At 35.9% G+C, this 20,601-nt stretch overlaps 2 protein-coding genes across 4 annotated transcripts; both read left to right on the forward strand.

Annotated features, from left to right (window-relative positions):
• Window positions 1-1,024: 1,024 nt before the first annotated feature.
• On the forward strand, window positions 1,025-15,364 carry LOC112720216 (protein ENHANCED DOWNY MILDEW 2). Of its 3 annotated transcripts, none has more exons than XM_025771071.3 (18): window positions 1,025-1,658; window positions 1,751-1,847; window positions 2,691-2,744; window positions 2,882-3,030; window positions 3,208-3,304; window positions 3,428-3,526; window positions 4,876-5,123; window positions 5,221-5,310; window positions 5,424-5,966; window positions 6,076-6,217; window positions 6,300-6,401; window positions 6,665-6,757; window positions 7,893-7,934; window positions 11,095-11,205; window positions 12,866-12,937; window positions 13,037-13,155; window positions 13,325-13,388; window positions 13,490-15,364. In XM_025771071.3, exons 1-18 carry the CDS (start codon window positions 1,240-1,242, stop codon window positions 15,110-15,112), a joined length of 4,164 nt encoding a protein of 1,387 aa, XP_025626856.1. In that variant the 5' UTR covers window positions 1,025-1,239; the 3' UTR covers window positions 15,113-15,364. The 3 variants fall into 3 exon arrangements, with proteins under 3 accessions (XP_025626856.1, XP_025626857.1, XP_072062564.1); XM_025771072.3 differs by having other exon boundaries at window positions 1,032-1,639; XM_072206463.1 differs by lacking the exons at window positions 1,025-1,658; window positions 1,751-1,847 and adding an exon at window positions 2,327-2,487.
• Window positions 15,365-18,949: 3,585 nt separating this feature from the next.
• On the forward strand, window positions 18,950-20,424 carry LOC112720218 (probable long-chain-alcohol O-fatty-acyltransferase 5). The gene has a single exon (XM_025771075.2). It carries the CDS (start codon window positions 19,202-19,204, stop codon window positions 20,243-20,245), a length of 1,044 nt encoding a protein of 347 aa, XP_025626860.1. The 5' UTR covers window positions 18,950-19,201; the 3' UTR covers window positions 20,246-20,424.
• Window positions 20,425-20,601: the final 177 nt, after the last annotated feature.

The following is a 20,601-nucleotide window of genomic DNA, read 5'->3' on the forward strand; positions in this document are numbered from 1 at the left end:
CGGGGATCTACCCCCTTCCCGCAGGTCCCGGCCCCGCCGTCAGCCACACCAGAAACCAAAACAAAATCTATGTTGGGGGGAGAATCCCCACAGACGGCGCCAATGTTCGGTACGTCGTGTTACCGGACGGTTCGGGTTGTAGGTTGGTGTGAAGATGGGTCTCCGCCTCGGTCTGGATTCTGGGAACGATTTGCGCTGGCTGCCGGTCTGCCGAGCTCTTGATAGGTTGAGGGGGGTGCGTCACCTGCAATGACACTCCGACGCCCAAGTCAGTAGAGTGTATAGGTGATGTGAGAATTTTGAGTAGGGTGACGTACCTTGGGGGAGGGGTAGGACCCTCCCCATATATACCCTGTCAGGAGTGGACCCCACGTGGGTAAACCCACCTTCCTCGAAGCTTCCCAATACAACTGTAGCAGTGAGCTGTAAAAGACGCGTGTCCGGGTCGGTTGTGGGGCGTATCGTGCCCATCCGTTCACGTCGGGTGGTCTATGGATCGGGTCGGCCAGCATGACGTTTGGGCTGGGCCGTAACAATAACATCATCACATACATAATATAAATTAAAGTAAAAATTTAAATATGATACAATATTATTAATCATTTTATTAATTATTTTAATTTATTACACATATTATATATTAAAATTATATATATACCGGACGGGTATCATCTAAACCCGCCCACGCCCATGTCCAAGAACCCGTCCCACTAAAAACTCGCCCCAATGCGGTTACCCGCCCTGAGCAGGTAGAGGCGGGATGGGTACCCGCGTATTCGGGGGTGTTGCCATCCCTAGCGGTCTCATACTCTTGTTCAAGGTTTTGAAAATCGGACCGGACTGACCAGTTCGATTGGATTAACTAGAAACCGGTCATTTATCCGATCCGGTTAACTTTCAAAACCTTTCTACAAAGAACCGGTTTTAAACCGGATGAACCGGTGGTAAACCGGCGATCCAGTCAAACCGGCCGGGTTTTTTCAAGTATCGGTTCGCTAATCCAACAACGAAAACGGCGCGTTTTGATTCCAGAGAAGAAAAGTGCCATTTCCCCTTTCTTTCTCTCACAAACGCACCCTCACCAACCCTTGATTCTCCTGAACCCTATCAGAGCCACCATCCTTGTCGTGCGTCGTTTCCGCTTCTCCCCTCCTCGCCGTTAAATTCAATTGATTAAATTCAGTTATTCTCTGGTTTAGGTTTTCAGTAATTAAACTTTCCGGGTTTAAAAAACGTACAATGGCGTCTTCGGATGATGAGCCAGAGTCTCAGCCACTATCTGTCTCGAATTACCACTTTGAAGATGACAGGGATGCCCCTGTATCGTTTTCTGTGATGCCAATTCAATGGAGTGGGTCGGAGAGTCCTCAAGGCAAGAAAACAGAGTTGTTCCTCCACGGTGTGGCGGATAATGGGCTGCAGAAGATTATGATGCCGGTCATGGCGTGGCGGTTCGAGCTTTCCTCTGTGAAGCCTGAGATATCTGTGCTGTCATCCAAGGATAGGAGATGGATCAAACTTGAGAAGCCAAGAAAGAGCTATGAGGACATTGTAAGGGGTATTTTAGTAACTGTTTACTTCCTGAGTTTTGCAAAGAAGAATCCTGATGCAACCGCGAAAGCTGCGTGGGATAGCTTGAGTAAGAATAAGGAGTTTAGGCATGTCTCAATTGTTCTTGACTGTTTTGTTTTCCCGTAGTTATTACTGTGGCAGCACATTTTAAGATATTCATTTTATGATACTTTTACAGCTCTTACGAGGTTATGCCTTCGGCAAATGATTTAGTAAATCAGAAGGCTTTGATGAGTGAAGCAGCCAAGAGGGATGCTTTGTTGGCTAAGTCCAAGGTTTGTACTTTGTATTTAGGGTTTGTTTGGGTGAGTTTTTAGAAAAAAATCTTTTTTTGAGTTATTTTTTTTAAAAGATCTTATGAAAAATTAGAAATAATTTTATGTCTAGGTATCTCATGCAATAAGATTTTTTTTATCTATCAATTATGTTTGGGTATAAAAGTACTTTTTGTTTATTTATTACATGAAAACATCTTTTTTTAGGAAAAAAGATCTTTTAAAAAAAAGATGTAAATTACAGCTTCTCAAAAAAGATGTTTTTTTTTTCCTAGTGCTTTTATTTTTACTACTAGAAATTTGCTAAACATAAAAAAAAAATCTTTTTTCATAATTTTTTTTATCAAAATAATGGCGCCCAATCAAACACTTACTTCATAAAAAATATTTGCTGTGCTAGGAATTTTTTTTTTTGACATTTTGGGGGAGGGGTTGTGATTAGTATCTTCCTTAAATATAAATCAAGACTACTCAATGTTGGACTTTGGGCATCCCTCTACGGTAGAGAGTTCATATATGAACCCTAACAGATGCATAAGATTTCTACTTCAAGAATTAGTCCCAGTTGATCCATCATTTGTCTCTCTAATATCTTGCCAATCGTCTCCTGTTTTGCTGTCTCCCAGTCTACATTTTACCAGTTAAATATGTGCTCCGTCATAACATGTGGTCGATATTGAATGATGTCTCACCTTGGTTAAAAATGAATTAGTGGTGCCTTTTGATAAAAGATTTAATTTCTTCTGTTGGAAAAGGAATGAACTTATATTCTTCCTATTGTTATTAATTATTTTTGTTTTCCCCGGGCATATGGGACTAACATCATCTACTTGATTTGAGCAGCTTTTACCCATGGCTCTGGAGGGTAACCTGGGGGCTAAGAAACTTTTTGATGAGGTTGGTTTGAATTTTTTTTCCCTTCCTATAGAGAATCATTCTTTGGCATTTTTTAGTTATGTACTTTATTTTATTTATTTATTTCATATTTATTGATTATAAAGCTTTTATAATATTTTTTAATGCCTTGGTTTCAGGAGCTAAAAGATTTGGCACGGCCTGGATTTATAATTGATGATGATGTTGATGATGACATGACTGATGTAAATGATGAAGAGTCAGATGAAGAAGATGAATTGTTTGATTCTCTTTGTTCTATTTGTGACGATGGTGGTAATCTTTTGTGGTATGAAATTTTTCTCTATTTGTTCAATCTCTATGTGGTATCTATCCTTTTTATGTTTATATAGCTGAAGGTAGTTCCTCTTTCATATAAGTTATTAAAATAATATCTTACTTGCCACTTTATAGTTCCTGGTTTTCTTTTTCTTATAATTTAAAAAGTTATTCATGATAAATGAAGCTGTGATGGAAAGTGCATGAGATCATTTCATGCTAATAAGGAGGATGGCGTCAACTCTTCTTGTGTCTCTCTTGGTTTTAGCCAGAAGGAAGTTGAAGTATGTTATTTTGTTTTTTTCTTTACTTTTATATCACCTTTTTTTGTTTGCATCTTGTTTTTTTCCCAGTTCCTTTTTGTTGTATGATATAGAAATCTGCTTTGCTTCTGAAAAAATTCGCAGGACATCCCAAATTTTTATTGCAAGAATTGTGAACATAATCAGCATCAGTGCTTTGCATGTGGCAAACTAGGCTGTTCCGATAAATTCTCTGGTGCTGAGGTATAGCTATGTGAAGTGTTATCTTGATGATGATTAGTTTATTTATAAGTTGACATATAATCGCGTGTATATGCATGTTACAGGTTATTTTGATTTTTAAGTAAGCACACTACACAAGATACGGGTAAAGGAGTGCATTATATAGAAAGTTGTGGTAACACCTAATTGTATAAGATTGTAGAAGACTAGAATATTGACTTTGATGGTTTGGACATGTGTGGAGAAAACATGTAGTGGCTGCAATGAGGATAATGGATCAAATGGAGTTTAGTCAAATAGCTGGAACCATAAGTACAAGAGAGGGAGACCTAGAAAGATCATAATAAAAATACTAAAAGAGATCTTAGATATTAATGGCTTAAATATGATTTCTGATACAATGCTATGATGCTATCTCTTCCATGTAGACAAACCCATTTTGTCAGATAAGGCTTGGTAATTTGAGTGGAAATAGCTTTTGGCATATTGCACTTACTCACACTTTTGTGAAAAGCTTTGATGTTTGTGGTGCCATTTGATAACTTGGGACATAAAAGTTCTAGATTGTGTTGTGCACTTTATTATCTCAAATCCTTTCTGTCGTAGTTATTTTTTAGAGTTTGGAGTTAACTGCCTCATTGACAATTTGACATAGTTGTTGCCCGGCTGGAATGAATGAGCAAATCACCAAATTCTCCAAATATTTTAGCTTTGGGTTGTAGCAGCTCTGATGATGGGCCAGAATCATGTTGTCTTGGCTCAATCTGGGAATCATGGGCTTAATTTGTTACTTGTGCTAGACTTCATTTGAAGAACATGTTCTTTATGTACTATATCTATACAGTTGTTTTCTTGAAACAATATGATTCTTACTTTATTTGAGGTTACACATTTTTATAAAAAAATTAAATTTTTATTTAAATTTTCTGTATAATCCTTGTAGTCCAAGTGGGTTGGATGACAAATTAGATGCTTAGGATCTCCAAAAGGATTGCTACCAATTCTTTCATTTGGATAGCACGTATTCTATAACCAGCTAAAGCCTTTTTCATGTACAAAACATAACCTTGCAATTTTAACTATTTATTTAGTATTTCAATTTGTAAACAAGTGATGTGCATAGTGCTGTTTAAGCTTCAAAGCTTTTAATTCACATGTAAAGTAGCATATCCGTTCTTGTTAACTACGGAAATTGTTATTCTTTATTGTTTTTATTGGTTCAAACTTAGCTCTGCTGTAATTTCTGATTTATCTTCTGTAGTTTTGATTGATTAGTTAAGATAATGCTTTTCGCTTGAGAAACAGGATTATTTTCTCACAGAATCTTTCTCTTGTATGGAACTAAAAGGCATGTGAAATTTCTCCTTCAGGTCTTCCAATGTGCCTCTGCAACCTGCGGCTACTTTTATCATCCTCAATGTGTTGTGAAGTTACTTCATCGATTTAATGAGAATGCTTCAAGGGAACTTGAGACAAATATTAGTCGGGGAGAACCTTTTACTTGTCCATCCCATTACTGCTATGTTTGTAAAGAAACGGAGAACAAAAAGGAACATGAGTTGCAGCTTGCTGTTTGTAGGCGTTGTCCCAAGTCATATCATCGCAAATGTTTGCCAAGGTCATTTTACTGCTTTTACCTATGTTTTTCTTTGGTTCATTAAATAATTTTTAAGTGATAGTGTTTAGAGAGTTCATTTTCAACTTGTTTTTATCAGAGCAATTGCTTTTGAAGACATAGAAGATGAGGGTATAATAACGAGGGCCTGGGACAATCTAATACCCAATCGTGTTCTTATATATTGCTTGTAAGTGCTGAGAGTTGAAGTTAAAGTATTTCCTGAATCTTGTTTATCCTCTTAGCCTTCTATTTAATATTTTTACGGTTTCTATTTAATATTTTTACGGTTCCTTGGACCAGAAAACATGATATCGATAAAGATCTTGGGACTCCTAAACGAGATCACATAAAATTCCCCAATGATAAATCTAATGTTCAAGAAGCAAGTACAGAGCAGAAGAGAAAACCTGCAACTGAAGAGAGAGTTATGTTGAAGAATAATGTTAACCTGGATAATTCAGTCAACAAAAGAAGCATTGCTGATGTACCTAAACTGTCTACTAAAGTACCTAAACTTGCTGGAAAAAAGTCTTCTGGACCAGTTGGTATCAAGAAGTTTAATAAGGTTTCAGGATCAAATATCCAAAGGAAACCAATAGATATTGAATCATCTAGAAAACGTTTGTGTGAAAGTAAGAGACCATTCTCAAAGGAAACTGAAAGGCCTGATTGTGAGGAAAATGAGCCCTCAATTGGTGTGCAATTATATGCAATCTGGGAGAAGGGTTCTGGACAAACTGGCTTGGGCAATCAGGTTGATAACAAAGCCAGTGCCCAATCTGTTATGCCTACTAGAAAACCAAGCAGCCCATTATGTACATTAGATGCTGATTCGAAGAGGAGGTGATCAAATGTTTATAATTATGATCGAATTCTTTTTAAAACTTATACAATGTCTTGATCTTATGCAGTTATGATATGTTATTTTTAATTTTTTTTTCTTGTGATTTAGACTGTTGGATCTGTTTAATGAAGCTACATCATCAGTTACTCTTAAGGATGTTGTAAAAGAACATAAATTTGCTTCTCATTCTCACTCATTGAAAAATTTTATGGAGAAGACTACAGTTGGGAAGTTGGAGCGCTCTGTTGAGGTACATAGCTATCTATAATTAGTGCAATGTGGTGTCATGTGGATCTTATTTTAAGATTATGTTATGTCTTGTGTGCATTCAGGCTGTTCGAACAGCTTTAAAGATGCTAGAGGATGGGCGCAGCATTCGTGATGCAGAAGCTGTTTGTGGCCCTGATGTTCTTAACCAGATATATAAGTGGAAGGTAGTTGGCAATTTTTAAATGATTTTCCATAGACGTGTTTTGGGTGTTTAAATGTTCAGTTCTATCTTCTAGTATATTTCATAGCATGTTATTCTAACTTCTTTTAGCATGTTTCATCCATTTTCTCTGTACATATTTAATTATCTGCCATAAACTTGTGTGTAACATGGTTTTCATATATAAAACACCTATATGCACTTCTCTATTGTACTGGATATTATCGGGTTTAGCTATGTTAACCATATTGACTGAAATTTCTGCAGGACAAGTTGAAAGTATATCTAGCACCTGTTCTGTATGGTAACCGCTATACGTCATTTGGTCGCCATTTTACACAAGTGGAAAAGCTAGAAGGGGTATTCATAATTTCAGTCTACATTTTTTCTTAATATCTTAGTTAATTGTACTGCTGTATGATGTGCTTTCTTTTTTATATTATCTTATCTTTTGCTTCTGTGGATATTCTTGTGAACCTCAGTTTAAAATAATTTGTTCCATCTGGTTTAAGTGATAACTAAATTATTTAAATGTGTTTAGAAAACAGTTACTGTTAGGTTTTATTATAACAGCTTGAATGGTTGTGTTAGGTCCGAGCATAAATAAGTTTACCCTAATACACTTGCTGACAATTGAGTTGCATCCTTACTTATTTGATCATTTGAAATTTGGAAGGGCATATGAAGTGGAGTATTGATGATGCTCATCACATTTGATGCAAATAAATTTTTCCTGTATATATAAAAAACAGAATAAAAAACTTTTTGTTGCAGTAAACTAGTAACTTAATCAATGAAACTGTTATCTAATTGCAATTTAGTCCTAAATGTACGAGTCAGTTTTAATTTATAACAGTTGTACCAGCGAAGCCCTTTTTTGCATCTTTCTCATTCTGATCCATGAGGACCAAATTATTTTGAACTTTGTAAGGCTTGGTTTATAAAGCTTATTGGAGAGGTACTTGCACTTATCAAAACCCTGTGTTTGGTAAATTAAAAAATTATGTACTTATGCTTGCAACTTTTAAAAGTTTGGGCTATTTTAAAAGCACCTAAGAAGGTGTTTTTCAAGGCTAGCTTGTACTTATCAAAAGTAAAATGTTTAATATAACTTCATATATTAATAAATATCCAAATTTACTCTTATATTTATGTCTATTATGATTTTTTAAATTTAAAAAATTATTTTACCAAACATAATTGTTGTTGTTTGTGCTTATTGAAAGCCATTTTTAGTTCAATTTACCAAACATATGTGCTACAATTTTTGGAAAGCTATCTTTCAAAAGCCATGTCTGATAACCTACTTTCGAATAGCAAAAGCTTTACCAAACGACCCTAACTATAACACACTATTTTAAATCTTGGGACTTACGTTCTATTTGACCTTTTTTGTTGCGTTGGAATGAATTTCTTTATTGGTTGTCCCACTGCAATTACATCCACGTCAAGCCTTGGTCTAATTTTTTCTATTTTCTAATTTTTTTTATTGCAGATTGTTGATAGACTCCACTGGTATGTTCAGAATGGTGATACGGTAAGCGCTGATACTAAGTACAATTATTAGCCTTATCATTCTCATTTGCATTTATTTGTTGTATTAATTTTCCAACTTCATATTCACCTCAAGCTGATTAACATCTGTCCAAAGGATTTTGCATAACTAAGATTGTTTGGTAACTTTACTCAAACGTTGGAACAAATCCAGCATCCATATGCTTTTGTTTTAAAGCTAGTTGTTTCATGTGCCACAAGTCTGGTGTGTAGTGCACCATTTAAAATTTCGTGCTGCATTATGGACTAGAAGATTAGTTCTAGACTAGAACTAGTCCAAGCCATTTTCCAGGTGAGGGTAATATTCTATGGTGGGGATTACAAACTTGTGATCAGCAAAATTTCATCTCTTCCCTCCTTTGCCGGCCAACTCTACCCCCTTCTCTCTTCCAACTCCCCCTGGTCACTTCCCTTTGTTCTCATTAATCATACTGTGTGGCAGTCATTTGGGTGCAAAATTTTTCAATGATTGCTACTCATGTTAGAGACGAGTTTTGGTGGACTCTTCTCCAATTCTTCGCTCCAGAATACCATGATTTTTGTTTATTTAATTTTCTATACTCCTCTCAACGTCAGTGCTGTTAGGATAGTATGAGATGGTTACCATTAGTAAGACTGCAAGATTAAGTTAAGTAAGAGTGTGTAAGTTTATTAGTAGTTGGGATTGATTAGGGGGAATAGTATGTAAATAGAGTATAAGCTTGAAAGGTATCTTTGATCATTCGGTGAGAGTAGAGGAGCTCTAACTCTTCTTCAAATTAGCGAGTCCTGCTGTGGTTCTTGTTTGCCATTGATCTTATGGAAGAGCTACATGTGCCAATGGAAATCATTGCTGCAAAGACACATTGCGAAGAAAAAATAATTTCTAATGAAGAAGAAATCTTCTAGCCTATGTAATTTAAGATTTGGGACCCTGTCTTATTGTCTAGCACAAGGATCCCATTAGTATATGAGTTAGTTAACCTTATTAAGAGTTAATCAAGAGTGAGTGAGTTAGTTAGTTAGAACTTAGGATTAATTAGGAAGGAAAAACTAGTATAAATAGAGATTAAGGTAGAAAGAAGGTATCTGTGATCATTCGGCGAGTCTTGAAAGTTGAGGAGCTCTAACCCTTCCTCAAATTATTGTAATCCTTCTAGGGTTTTTGGTTTGTTGACATTGATCCTAAAACAACTATACAAATTACCTCTGGTTCTTGATACCAGTTTTAACAGGTTGGCACAGAATTTCTGCTTTGAAAGGTTCTTCTCATTCAATCACATCTTTTCATCTACTTCAAAGTTTCCTTTCGGTAGTTTCGTGGTCATCCACTTTTGTGGTTTGACTAATCTTTACTGTTCAACAAGTCTAGGAAAGAGCCAAAGAGGTTTTTATGTTTCTGGTTTCTTTTTGTTTCTTTTGTTTTCTTTTTTAACATGTCAACTTCATGGAAGATACTTAAAATATTTGTTTTTGTATTCCTTCTGTTTTAACCAAGGTTCTGAAAACCGGTCCGGTCATCAAATCGCTCTAGTAACTGGTTTACTGGTTCACTGGTCTAATTGGATCAACCGTGATTCAACCAGAAAAACCGTTTTATAATAAAGTAATGAATAAATTATAAATAAACATCTTAAAACATACTTGTACTATAGTACAAACTTTAAAATACCTTCCAAATTTAAAGCACTGCATAAAATGTTATCAACCAAGGTCTTACAATCTTATCAAAGTACAAATTCAAAAGTTAAATAACAAAAGAAAATATCCAAATATGAAATGGCAACATGAAAATTTGTTATCAATCATCAAAATTCCAGAATAAGCTTGGAATTAGAATGATTAGGATTAGCAACATCATTCGAAACGGGAGAATTAGTAGCCAAATTATTATCTACAGATGTATTATTATCGCCAAATATTTCTTAATTGATACCATCATCCATAACTAAAATCAATAAATCACCAAAGCACAATTAAATCACAAAACAGTAAAACACAACACAGCAAAACCAGTAGCACATCACTCATTATAATCAATAATCAAAAGAGGAAGAATTATAACTAGCAGTAGGAATGTATTTAGCATGAGATAGAGGAATTTCACATTGTATACAGCCAACCAGGGATGAATTCCCCTGCACATTCAGAAACACACACGAAATTTAACAGTGTATGTCATCAAAACCATGGTCTTATTCACTAGTCTTTAAGTTGATTATGTCACCAATACTAAGTAATTTCTGATCACGGGATGCCAAGTTTCTAAACTGAACATACATTTATAATATCTTTAATTGGTTCCAAATCCAGTACAACAAATGCGCCAAAAACATTTGCATTGAATCAAGATGAGTAAAGTTGTTACCTAATCCCAAACTTGAAATTTAATGTTGTTATATTGGACAATTTCAACATTAAACCCGATTGCTGCATCAAATTGTCAAATAAAAAAAAATCCATGAGTAATGACACAGAAAGCGTGTATAAGCAATTTGAGCAGAGAATGATGGAAAGAGGACCCGCACGACAGACGACAGCGACCAGGCGACGAGAACGACGAGGGACGGCGCGCGAAGCTCGACTGAGCAGGATGAGGGGTTGGAGCATGATGACTCAACGAGCACGACGACGAAGTTGGCGATTGGCGAATAGGGGCTGGATCACGACAAACAGACGAAGATCTTGAGCGCGACGGACGGCGGTAGTGAGAAGAATGGTGGTGGTGATGGAGGAGGCTAGGGTTTCTTTTGAGGGAAGAGCTCTGAAGGTTCTTTATTTTGAAGGTGAGGTGAGATTGTGAACGAAGAGAGGGGAACGAGAACCTGTGTTGCCTAAACGATGTAGTTTTCTGAAAACCGGCTGGGTCCCGGTTCAGTGGTTCTCCGACGGTTTGCGAATTAGCGATTTTGTTCATTAAACCGAGCTGCAAAAGCTTCCGGTTCCCGGTTGGGCCGGTTGGACCAGTCGGTCCAGTTTTCAGAACCATGGTTTTAACAATTAGATGGTTATAAATGTGTGTTCTCTCTGTAATTTCGGTACTATGGAAGATCAGATTTTCTTGAAATGATTATATTTTCTAGAGGATCAGCATTATTTACATTATGAACCTACTGCTAATTTTAAATTTTGAATGCCTGACTGGAGGTGTTACTCATGACCAGATTGTGGACTTCTGTTGTGGTGCTAACGACTTTAGCATACTTATGAAAAAAAAGCTTGAAGAAACTGGGAAGAGATGCTCATATAAGAACTATGATTTACTTCCAACAAAGGTGAATATACTGTTACAGGTTTATTAGTTCCTAATCTTGTCACCTTAATTTTTGTAGAAAGTTTTTGCTCATGTCACAATATCCTTGCGTTATATGTTTGCTGATTTTATTTTAAATTGACAGATTTGTTCATATTTCAGTGTTCAAAGCGTTTTTTTTCTTCTATTACGTTCACATCATTAGTGGCATCTTTGGCAAGTTAGCAGAGGTTTCAATATGCTCGTATTTGTGACGCTTATGATTAAACAGTGTTGTTCAAATGTATGGTATTTTGGTACCTCGACTTACATTGATGATAGTTGTCTTCTCATCAAGTGTCTGGAAAAGAAATGACCTATTGCTTGTAAACTAATGAGCTAACTTTTCTTTCAAGTGTCACTTTGACGTGTATGACCTGTTCTTGGTACAGAGTTGGCCCTTGTTTGCTAAAATACCTTGACCACATTAATTCTTTGCATATCATCTGATTTTTCCATTCCTTCTAAATGGTAGATGGTGAAGATTAGAAACTGATGTACTTGTATTACAGAAATCTTAGGATTAACAGAACAGCAAATCAATAAGGAACTCCATTCTTAATGGATTGAGGAAACAAGAACGAAAAATAGGTGACTAACAGAACCAATCATATGATATATTCTTTGATACTATATATAGATTCCATAGGATATTTTCTTTACTTCTAACAGCTGCATTTGATTTTTTTTTTTAAAATGAGTAAAATTTGTAAGCCAAGGCAGAATTATTAAAGCACTCTTCATCATAGTTAGTTAAACTATTTGGCTTTGAAATATATGCAAGTATTTTATTATGAAATTACAATTTAGGAATTATATATTGTAATTTAAGATGTGAAAATTCGGATTCCAATAATTGTTTTGGGAAGAGTAGTAGTTTTTGTGAGTGGAAGATCTTTAAAGGAATTTCTGAATTATTTTATTTTAAATAACAATAAAATTGAATATAGTGAATAAAGGTGTCCTAAAATTATAGATAAAAGAAAAGACTAACTTGTCTGTAGCTTTGTGTGCATTGTTCCTTTTATATATATTTTTTAAATATTCTCCTAATATTTTTAATATTATTATTTGAAATATTTATAAAAATTGTTGCTGTCTTTCAAAAAATTATTATGATATAGCTAAAATTATGAGTGTTCTTTAGGTTGCATTTGGATTCTATCTTTGTGGGGAGATACAGAGACATATTGATATTTTTTGTTCCCACTTTTAGGAAGGACAGAAAATAGAAAGAATTTTCTCTCTGAGACAGAAAATTGTCTCTGTCCCCGTCCCTGTCTCTGCAACTAAACAAGTTTGTCTCCATTGAATTTTGTCCTGCAGACAATACCAAACGCAGTCTTACCGTTTGTCAAAAGCAAAATTTTATGATATTGTTTTTGCTAGAACCAAACAAGAAAACGACTCTGGAGTTCCATACCAAACACTTCTTAAACAGAGTTTTGTAGACTAGTTTGTTTTTAGCATATTGTTTTGTAAATGATATGTTTGGCCTTTCAGCTAAGCTGATTTTTGGGTGTATGGGGACAAATACAGGGTTATGGGTCTAGTCATGATGATCTTCCATCCCTCAAATGAAAAGGATCCTTCCTCCCTTTCCTCTTACTAATTACCACAATGTTGCTTTATTTTGTTGACAGCACGATTTTTGTTTTGAGATGAGAGATTGGATGACTGTCCAGCCAAAGGAGTTGCCTACAGGGTCACAGTTGGTAAGAAGTGGTCAATTGCAATGCCCATGCATATTTCAATTCCAATTACCTTTTTCTCATTATTTAATTTATTTTGTTTCTTGTCTGCTTCCGGAACAGATCATGGGTCTTAATCCGCCCTTTGGGCTAAAAGCAGCTTTGGCTAACAAGTTTATAGATAAGGCTCTTGAGTTTAGACCAAAGCTCCTCATTCTTATAGTTCCACCGGAAACAGAGAGGTAGTGTCTTTTATCTTTTTTCTATATTATTAAGGATAAGATTAAATAATCTCTCCCTTCACACGAGGCCATCAAAACTAGGCTGAAGTAGTTACTTCGTTTATTTTAAGAAACAGATATTTATTATTTTCTGTTTGGTTGTGTTTCCATGTTTCTTTCTTTGTTACAGGCTAGACAAAAAAAGGTCACGTTATGATCTTGTCTGGGAGGATCGAAATTTTCTATCAGGAAAGGTAAAGAGACAACATACATATGGCAAGTTATATTTTGATTACTTTTGGTATTCTGACTGCTCTAATTTTTCCTCCCTGTTATGGTCTTGTTTCATGGCCAGTCATTTTATCTACCTGGATCAATTAATACTAGTGACAGACAAATGGAACAATGGAATCTGACATCTCCCCCACTCTCCCTTTGGAGTCGACCTGACTGGACTGATAAGCATATGGAAGTAGCCCAAAAGCACGGTCATCTGTTAAGCCTGCATGAAGTATCACGGATGGAAAGTTTTAATAATCAAAATTCACGTGCTAGCCATTCTATGGATGGTAATTTTGCCGACGACGATATGCTGGTTGATGATCTGTTGGTGTCAACTGATGATCTTGAAGTTCAGGGGCTTATTAATGACGATCAGCAAGAAATATCAATGGTTGGAAATGTTGAACGAGAGAGTCAAGAGAGACATGAATCTTGGACGGAAAGGACTCCAAATGAAAATGTTGGATGTGAGAGTCAAGAGAGACATGATTATCTAATGCGAAAGACTCCACATGGAAATGTTGAACAAGAGAGACATGAGGATCATACTAGAAGGAGTCCGCATGAATATGTTGAACGTGAGAGTCAAGAGCGACATGATTACCGGCTGGGAAAGTCTCCTCATGGAATTGTTGAACGAGAGAGTCAGGAGAGACATGAGGATCAGATAGGAAAGAGTCCACATGGAAATGTTGAATGTGAGAGTCAAGAGCGACATGATCACAGGATGGGAAAGACTCCTCATGGAATTGTTGAACGAGAGTGTCAAGAGGGACATGATTACAGGATGGGAAAGACTCCTCAAGGAATTGTTGAACTAGAGAGTCAAGAGAGACACGAGGATCAGATAGGAAAGACTCCACATGGAAATGTTGAATGCGAGAGTCAAGAGCGACATGATTACAGGATGGGAAAGACTCCTCATGGAATTGTTGAACGAGAGAGTCAAGAGCAACATGATTACAGGATGGGAAAGACTAAGACCTCATGGAACAGGAAACACACTGAGGAAAACAACAGAGGAGGTCCGCATGCGAGCTCACCTGCCAAAAGTAATGCCAAAAATCAAACTAAGGGATTACCTCACCGTAGTCAATCTAATCCGAAAGATGGGAGATCCTCAGTTGGGGGTCTTCAGCCAAAGTCTAGTGTGTCATCTGCCTATGGTTATGGTCATCTGGAACCCATGCGATTTGTAGCAGCTAGTGATTATATGGCTTCCAATTTCGAGGAGCACCATAGCAGCCTTTTGATAGATGGCACCAATACCCTAGGATATAACCCCTATGTTGGGGAGGATGACAGTTATCTGAGGGAACCAAGGCAACAACCTCGCCTTTATGGGCTTCAGGATCCAGATTCTCATTATCCGACGAGTAATTTTTTATCTGGTCATGATTCTGTGTATGGTCGTATGGGATCCGGTTATGGAGTACTTGGTTCGGGATCCGAGTCAGCTTACATGATGAGCACTCCAGCTATGCAACGGTACGCTTCGCGCTTGGATCCTAGGCTGGATTCTTTTGGATCTGTACCCCCTATGGTTGGTAGAAATGCCGGCTTTGAACACGGTGTTCCCCAACCTGAATATGGAAGTGGGACGCCGAGTGGTATGCCAGGTTTTGCACCTCAACCTCAGGATCCCTATCGCTATCCCAATTCGCGCTCGAATTCAGGAAGTTGGTTCAATGGGTAATTAGGATACTCATTCACTTCTGCATAAAGATGCTATATATTGTACATAACATAGATGACAAGATGCAATGTTCTGTACATATACAGATTGTTAATTTGGTTCTCAGATCTTAGGTTCTCCAGACAAACAAGGTTATTTTCTTCCAGAAACGCACTTGTGGTTTTTGGCTACTTGTAACGGATCTTCTCAGACAGATATCAGTTGTGTAGCATACTAATGTTTAGTTGGCTACTTCGGGAATTGTTTTTTTAACTTACAGTCTCCATTTATTAAGGTTACTAACATAAAAATTGTTAAGAATATTTACTTAAATTCGTCCTCAAAAAATTTTAAAGTGGACGATTTACTTAAAAATATTTTCTGGGATGTGTCACGTGACACCGGTGACTCAACTGTTAAGCGTCATGTGTTAAATAAGAACAAATTGGTCCTCCACGTGTTAAGTGCGACGTCGTTTCATGAAGTGAGAGTTTCTGATAAGGAGGTCCCTGTCTCTTTTCCCCACCGACCGCGGCCTCATTTCCTCGAGAATCTCAAACTGAACCCACGAAAAGTCTTCCACTCTTCACCGTCAAATCCGTCGAGCAATGCCTCTCTTCCATGGGAAGAATGTCAACATGCTCCCGAAGCTTCTCAACTGAGACCCCGCCACGGACCTCTATCCAATCCTCGATTTCCTCCGCAACGATGTCGGAATCCCTTACCCCGACATTCACAAATTGATCTCGCGGTGCCCTAGGCTCTTGATCTGGAGCGTGGAGGGAACGCTCGTTTCAAAGATCGAGTTCTTGAAAAGCTTGGGACTTTCGGAATCAGAGGTTAATTGAATGGTTGTGAGGTCCCCTGCTTTGTTAACCTATAATGTAGAGAAGAATTTGAAGCCTAAAATTGAGTAGTTTTTGAATCAAATCGCATACTAGAATTGATAGATTTAATTGAAGCCACCTTAGTTTATTAGGATCTTCTGCTTCATTTATTTGATCTCAAAATTCAACAACTGGAGCTGGTTTGTATTGTCTACTTCATCCCCTAATGGCACATAGAGAATTATGGAATTCTAAGGGATGAACCAGACCTTAATCTTATGAAGCATGAGCCACATGTTCAAAGGTTATGAAACACAATTAGTTTAAAATGGCAAAGATTTAAGAGGTGGCTGTACTGTTTTAAAAAATTAGAAAAATGTAGATCCAAACTTGTTCATGTCAAGCGAAATGATTATGGTAGTGTTGTCAAAATCTAGTTTAGATTTCTCTAGAAAGCATTAGTGTATGTTTGGGAGAGTGAAGGATTTTAAGGTTCGCGTTAGACCAATTTGTGGTGACATAACTTTTAGAATTTCGGGAGAATATAATTTTATTTTATTGAAAATATATCAAAAAAATTCTAGAAGGCCAATGAATTTTGGCCAATAGTTGTTTACATTTTATTAATTTCGATGCAAATTAATATAATTTGGATTCATATTACAGAGTTTGCTCATATATTGACAGAAAATATGCACAAAAATTAAAGGCTAATAAAACTGACGGGAAAAAACCTATTTTTTTTTTGGTGACTGGAAAAAAAAAAAAACCTATTGATACTTAGCAAATCTTCCTTAACAAGTATTCTTAAAAAGAATAATAAATGTGAGGGTAAAGTATTATTTTAGTCTTTTTAAATTGAATTTTAATTTGATTTTTAATGTTTTAAATGTTCTATTTTAGTCCTAAAAATTTTTAAACATCCTATTTCAATCTAATTTTTTTTAAGCAAGTTTAATATTGTTCCACTATTAAATTTGACACAAACAATTCACATATTGAAGAACCAATAACATTTGATTTCAGTATAAGTAAAATCGATCTACTAACGATTACTAATATAAAAGTTTTTTCTTTGATTTTAAAGTTTGATGATTGATGGTTAGAATTTGGAGTTTTGTATAAAAAAAAATTAAGGAGAAGTGTTACAAGAAAGTTTTTGTTGCTTTTCTACCTCATAGAAGAACATATGACTTATCTAGTAATGTTATAAATGTCAAAGTCATTCATTTTGTTAACTATTAGTGTCAAATTTAACCATGATCTAACTTAATATATTACTGCACTTCAGAGGTAAACTCTAGCGCAGCTTCTCTCTCTCTCCCGTTGAAGTAAACCGCAAAGCTCTCTTGAGGGCCACCGCCGCCGCCTCAATCTAGGCTGCGGTGGCCCTCATATACTCCTGTCTCCTTTAACCTTTTCTCTCTTTTCGTCTCCCTGTCTCCCCTTCTTTCTCCTCCTTTCTCCTTCTCCTCTATTTCCCTGTTCTCCTTTGCCTCCGCCTCTGTCTCCGCCCACATTGTTCTGCCACCTCTTTATCTTCTTCTCTCTTATCTCCTTGCTTCCTGTTTCTTGGTTTGTTTCTATTTTTTTTGTTTTTCTTTTAGAGATTTAGATTTGAGATCCAGATCTAGATCTAAAATAACATTCCTTCAGACCTGAGCTTAGCTCTATATTCTTGATTTATAACCCATATGTGGTTTTCTCCCCTTATTTGTGGTGGCTTTTGGTTCTTTTTATGGTTGTCGGTGGTGTTCTTATGATACAAATCTTTTCAGATCTTGAAGGAAAACTCTATGAAAAAATAGTTTTGTTTATAGAAAAACTTTTAGAATCAGAAAATATTCAGATCTATATGGAAAAGAAGAAGATGTACCTTATTGGCTTGCAGCACATGTGTGTAGATTTAGAAACTAAAGAGATTCTATTTGGTCTCTATTTCTTCTTGTTAAAATTTTTGGTAATCGAATGTTGGACTTGTTATTAGATTTTAGTTCAATACATGGGATATCTATTTTCTTATTATCTATGTAGAATTGATATTTCTTTGATATTTGTAAGTGCCGTTTAGCTTTTTTATGATTGAAAAACGTTTCTTCTTGTAAAAAAAAAGTGTCAAATTTAATGGTAGGACATAAACATGTTTAAATCTTTTCAGGACAGAAATGGATGTAGAGCTAGTAATATGTACCTTACCCGTGTCAAATTTAATGATAGAACAATGTTGAACATGTTTAAATCCTCTTTCTTGTAAAAACTCAAAGTAATCACTAAGTTAATTAATTTAATTACTAATTTAGTACGTTTATAATGTTGAAAGAATTTAGAGTCAAAAGAAAAGTAACAAGATATTTATTTTTATTTGTTATTTTAATTTTATTAAGAATTTAATAATTATGCTATTTATAATTTTATATTAGATTTTTTTAAAGATTTTATTGTTTTTAATTTTGATTTAGATTTAGTCTTTTATTTTTTATTTTATTAATATGTATGAAAGAAATGATTGAATTTTATATTTACTTTAAAAATTTGATTTATGCGAATAAGAATGAATAGGATTAAAAATGTTAGAGTACGAATGGAGTTAGAATTAAGAGATTTTTAACTCGTAGATTAGACAATAGAGTTAAATTTTAAAAAAAAAATTAATTTATGAATAGAATTAGAATAAAGTACAAACATTAGTCTGTTCTACTTATTATCAGTTCTATTATAAACATTTAAAATGTGAAGAACTAAATTAGGATTTTGTCCAAAGGTGAAATATCAAAATATTACTTGGTAACTAAGATCATGATGTTTGTGAACATGGTAACTAACCCTTGGTAGCTTGTAAGCATTTTAATGGATCTGACAACTCACCAAATTAAAGGAAGAGGTAACCCAGCATATTTACGTTTAGAGAAGTATTTAGTATAGAAAAAAATTATAAAAAATATTAAAACTTTGACTAATGTCCCTCCTTAACAAAATCCAAAAATAAATTCAAGTTAATTACCCCCCTCTCTCCCCCCCCCCCCCCCTCTTCTCTTCTTTCTTTCTCTCTCTCTCTCTCTCTCTCTCTAAGTAGATAAGGCCGTAAATTGCGATGTTGTGTCCTTGAGAAAAATATTTATTTTTGGTTAGCCTTGTGTAAGATCTTCTCTCCTTTATACGCGGCAGAACCAAAACCAAGATTCAAGGGAGGGAAGTTAATAACCCACACAAACAACAAAACAAGGACAAAGATAGTGAAAGAGAGAACAAAAAAAATAGTCAACAGAGGGAAGAACAAAAAAAAATGGATGATGAGATTCAAAATTTCTTCAAGGTATGGATGATAGCCACAATATGTCTCTGCTATTGCTACTACATCTCTTCAAGAATACCAAAAGGCTTCTTCAGACTCCTTTCCATTCTTCCTGTTCTCTTCATCTTCCTCACCCTTCCCTTCTCTCTCCACTCCTTCCACCTCGGTGGGCCCACCACCTTCTTCCTCGTTTGGCTCTCATCTTTCAAACTCATTCTTTTCTCCTTCAACCAACCCCCTCTTTCCCTCTCCCCAAACATCTTCCATTTCATTTCCATAGCTTCCCTTCCCATAAAACTCAAACAACAACCAACCAAAACCAATAATCCAAAATTAGATAACCATAAAAAACCGATTTTGCTTCCCCTAAAAGTGGTTCTCTTGGCCGCAATAATCCGTGCCTATGATTACAGAGAATCCATGCATTCTTACATGATCTTGATCCTCTACTGCTGCCACATGTACCTAGGTATAGAGCTTGTGCTAGCCATAGCTGCAGCACCGGTTCGAACCGTTTTCGGCTTCGAGATCGAGCCGCAGTTCAACGAGCCGTACCTAAGCACTTCACTTCAAGACTTCTGGGGTCGTAGGTGGAACCTCATGGTTACAAGTATTCTACGCCCTACCGTATACGATCCGGTTAGAAGTGTTTCTAACGGTGTTTTTGGAATCACGTGCGCGGCACGTGCTGCCATCCTGGCCACGTTCCTTGTGTCGGGGTTAATGCATGAGTTGATATATTACTATCTTTCACGTGTTTCTCCCACGTGGGAGGTCACGTGGTTTTTTGTGCTCCATGGAGTGTGTACGGCGGTGGAGGTGGCGGTGAAGAAAGTGATGATCCGCCGTGGGTGGAGGTTACACCCTGTGGTGTCGGGGTTGCTGACGTTGACGTTCTTGGCTGTGAGTGGGAACTGGCTGTTTTTTCCTCAGCTGGTGAGGAATGGTGTGGATAAGAAGGCTATAAGGGAGTATGCTATATTGGTAAATTTTGTGAGGTCTAAGTTACCGGTAAATTTGGTTAAGTCTCTATGATGTGTTCATTACTCTATATATTGAATTTTAATGTGTAGAAAATTGATCAATTAATTTTATGGGTAGAAATTGTTTCATCATGTTTACCGCAGATTTGTCGTGTTGAGACTTAAGAAGAGGTTTGTAGTGTAAGCAATTAATAATGTAAGTTTTTCTTTATATGAAAATTAAGTTGATAATTGAGAAGGATTAGATAATAATTTTAGTTAGATAATAATTTAATTATATTTATTAAATTATTTAACAGTTTTTAATTATCAATTTTACATCAAAATAATTATATGTGAGTATTTACTGTTTACTCTTTTTTTTTTCCCTTCAAAACTTAAACTCACAACCAAACTTTACTTTGGATA

The sequence above is a fragment of the Arachis hypogaea genome, chromosome 11, assembly GCF_003086295.3.
Source record: "Arachis hypogaea cultivar Tifrunner chromosome 11, arahy.Tifrunner.gnm2.J5K5, whole genome shotgun sequence".
NCBI lineage: Eukaryota > Viridiplantae > Streptophyta > Magnoliopsida > Fabales > Fabaceae > Arachis > Arachis hypogaea.

Excerpts from the sequence above, each read along its gene's own strand:
- LOC112720218 (XM_025771075.2), top strand. The coding sequence starts at position 19,202 with ATGGATGATGAGATTCAAAATTTCTTCAAGGTATGGATGATAGCCACA.
- LOC112720216 (XM_025771071.3), top strand. The coding sequence starts at position 1,240 with ATGGCGTCTTCGGATGATGAGCCAGAGTCTCAGCCACTATCTGTCTCG. Across the intron at positions 6,218-6,299 it reads AGTTGGAGCGCTCTGTTGAG|GCTGTTCGAACAGCTTTAAA; the intron begins GTACATAGCTAT and ends GTGTGCATTCAG. Across the intron at positions 12,938-13,036 it reads TGCCTACAGGGTCACAGTTG|ATCATGGGTCTTAATCCGCC; the intron begins GTAAGAAGTGGT and ends CTTCCGGAACAG.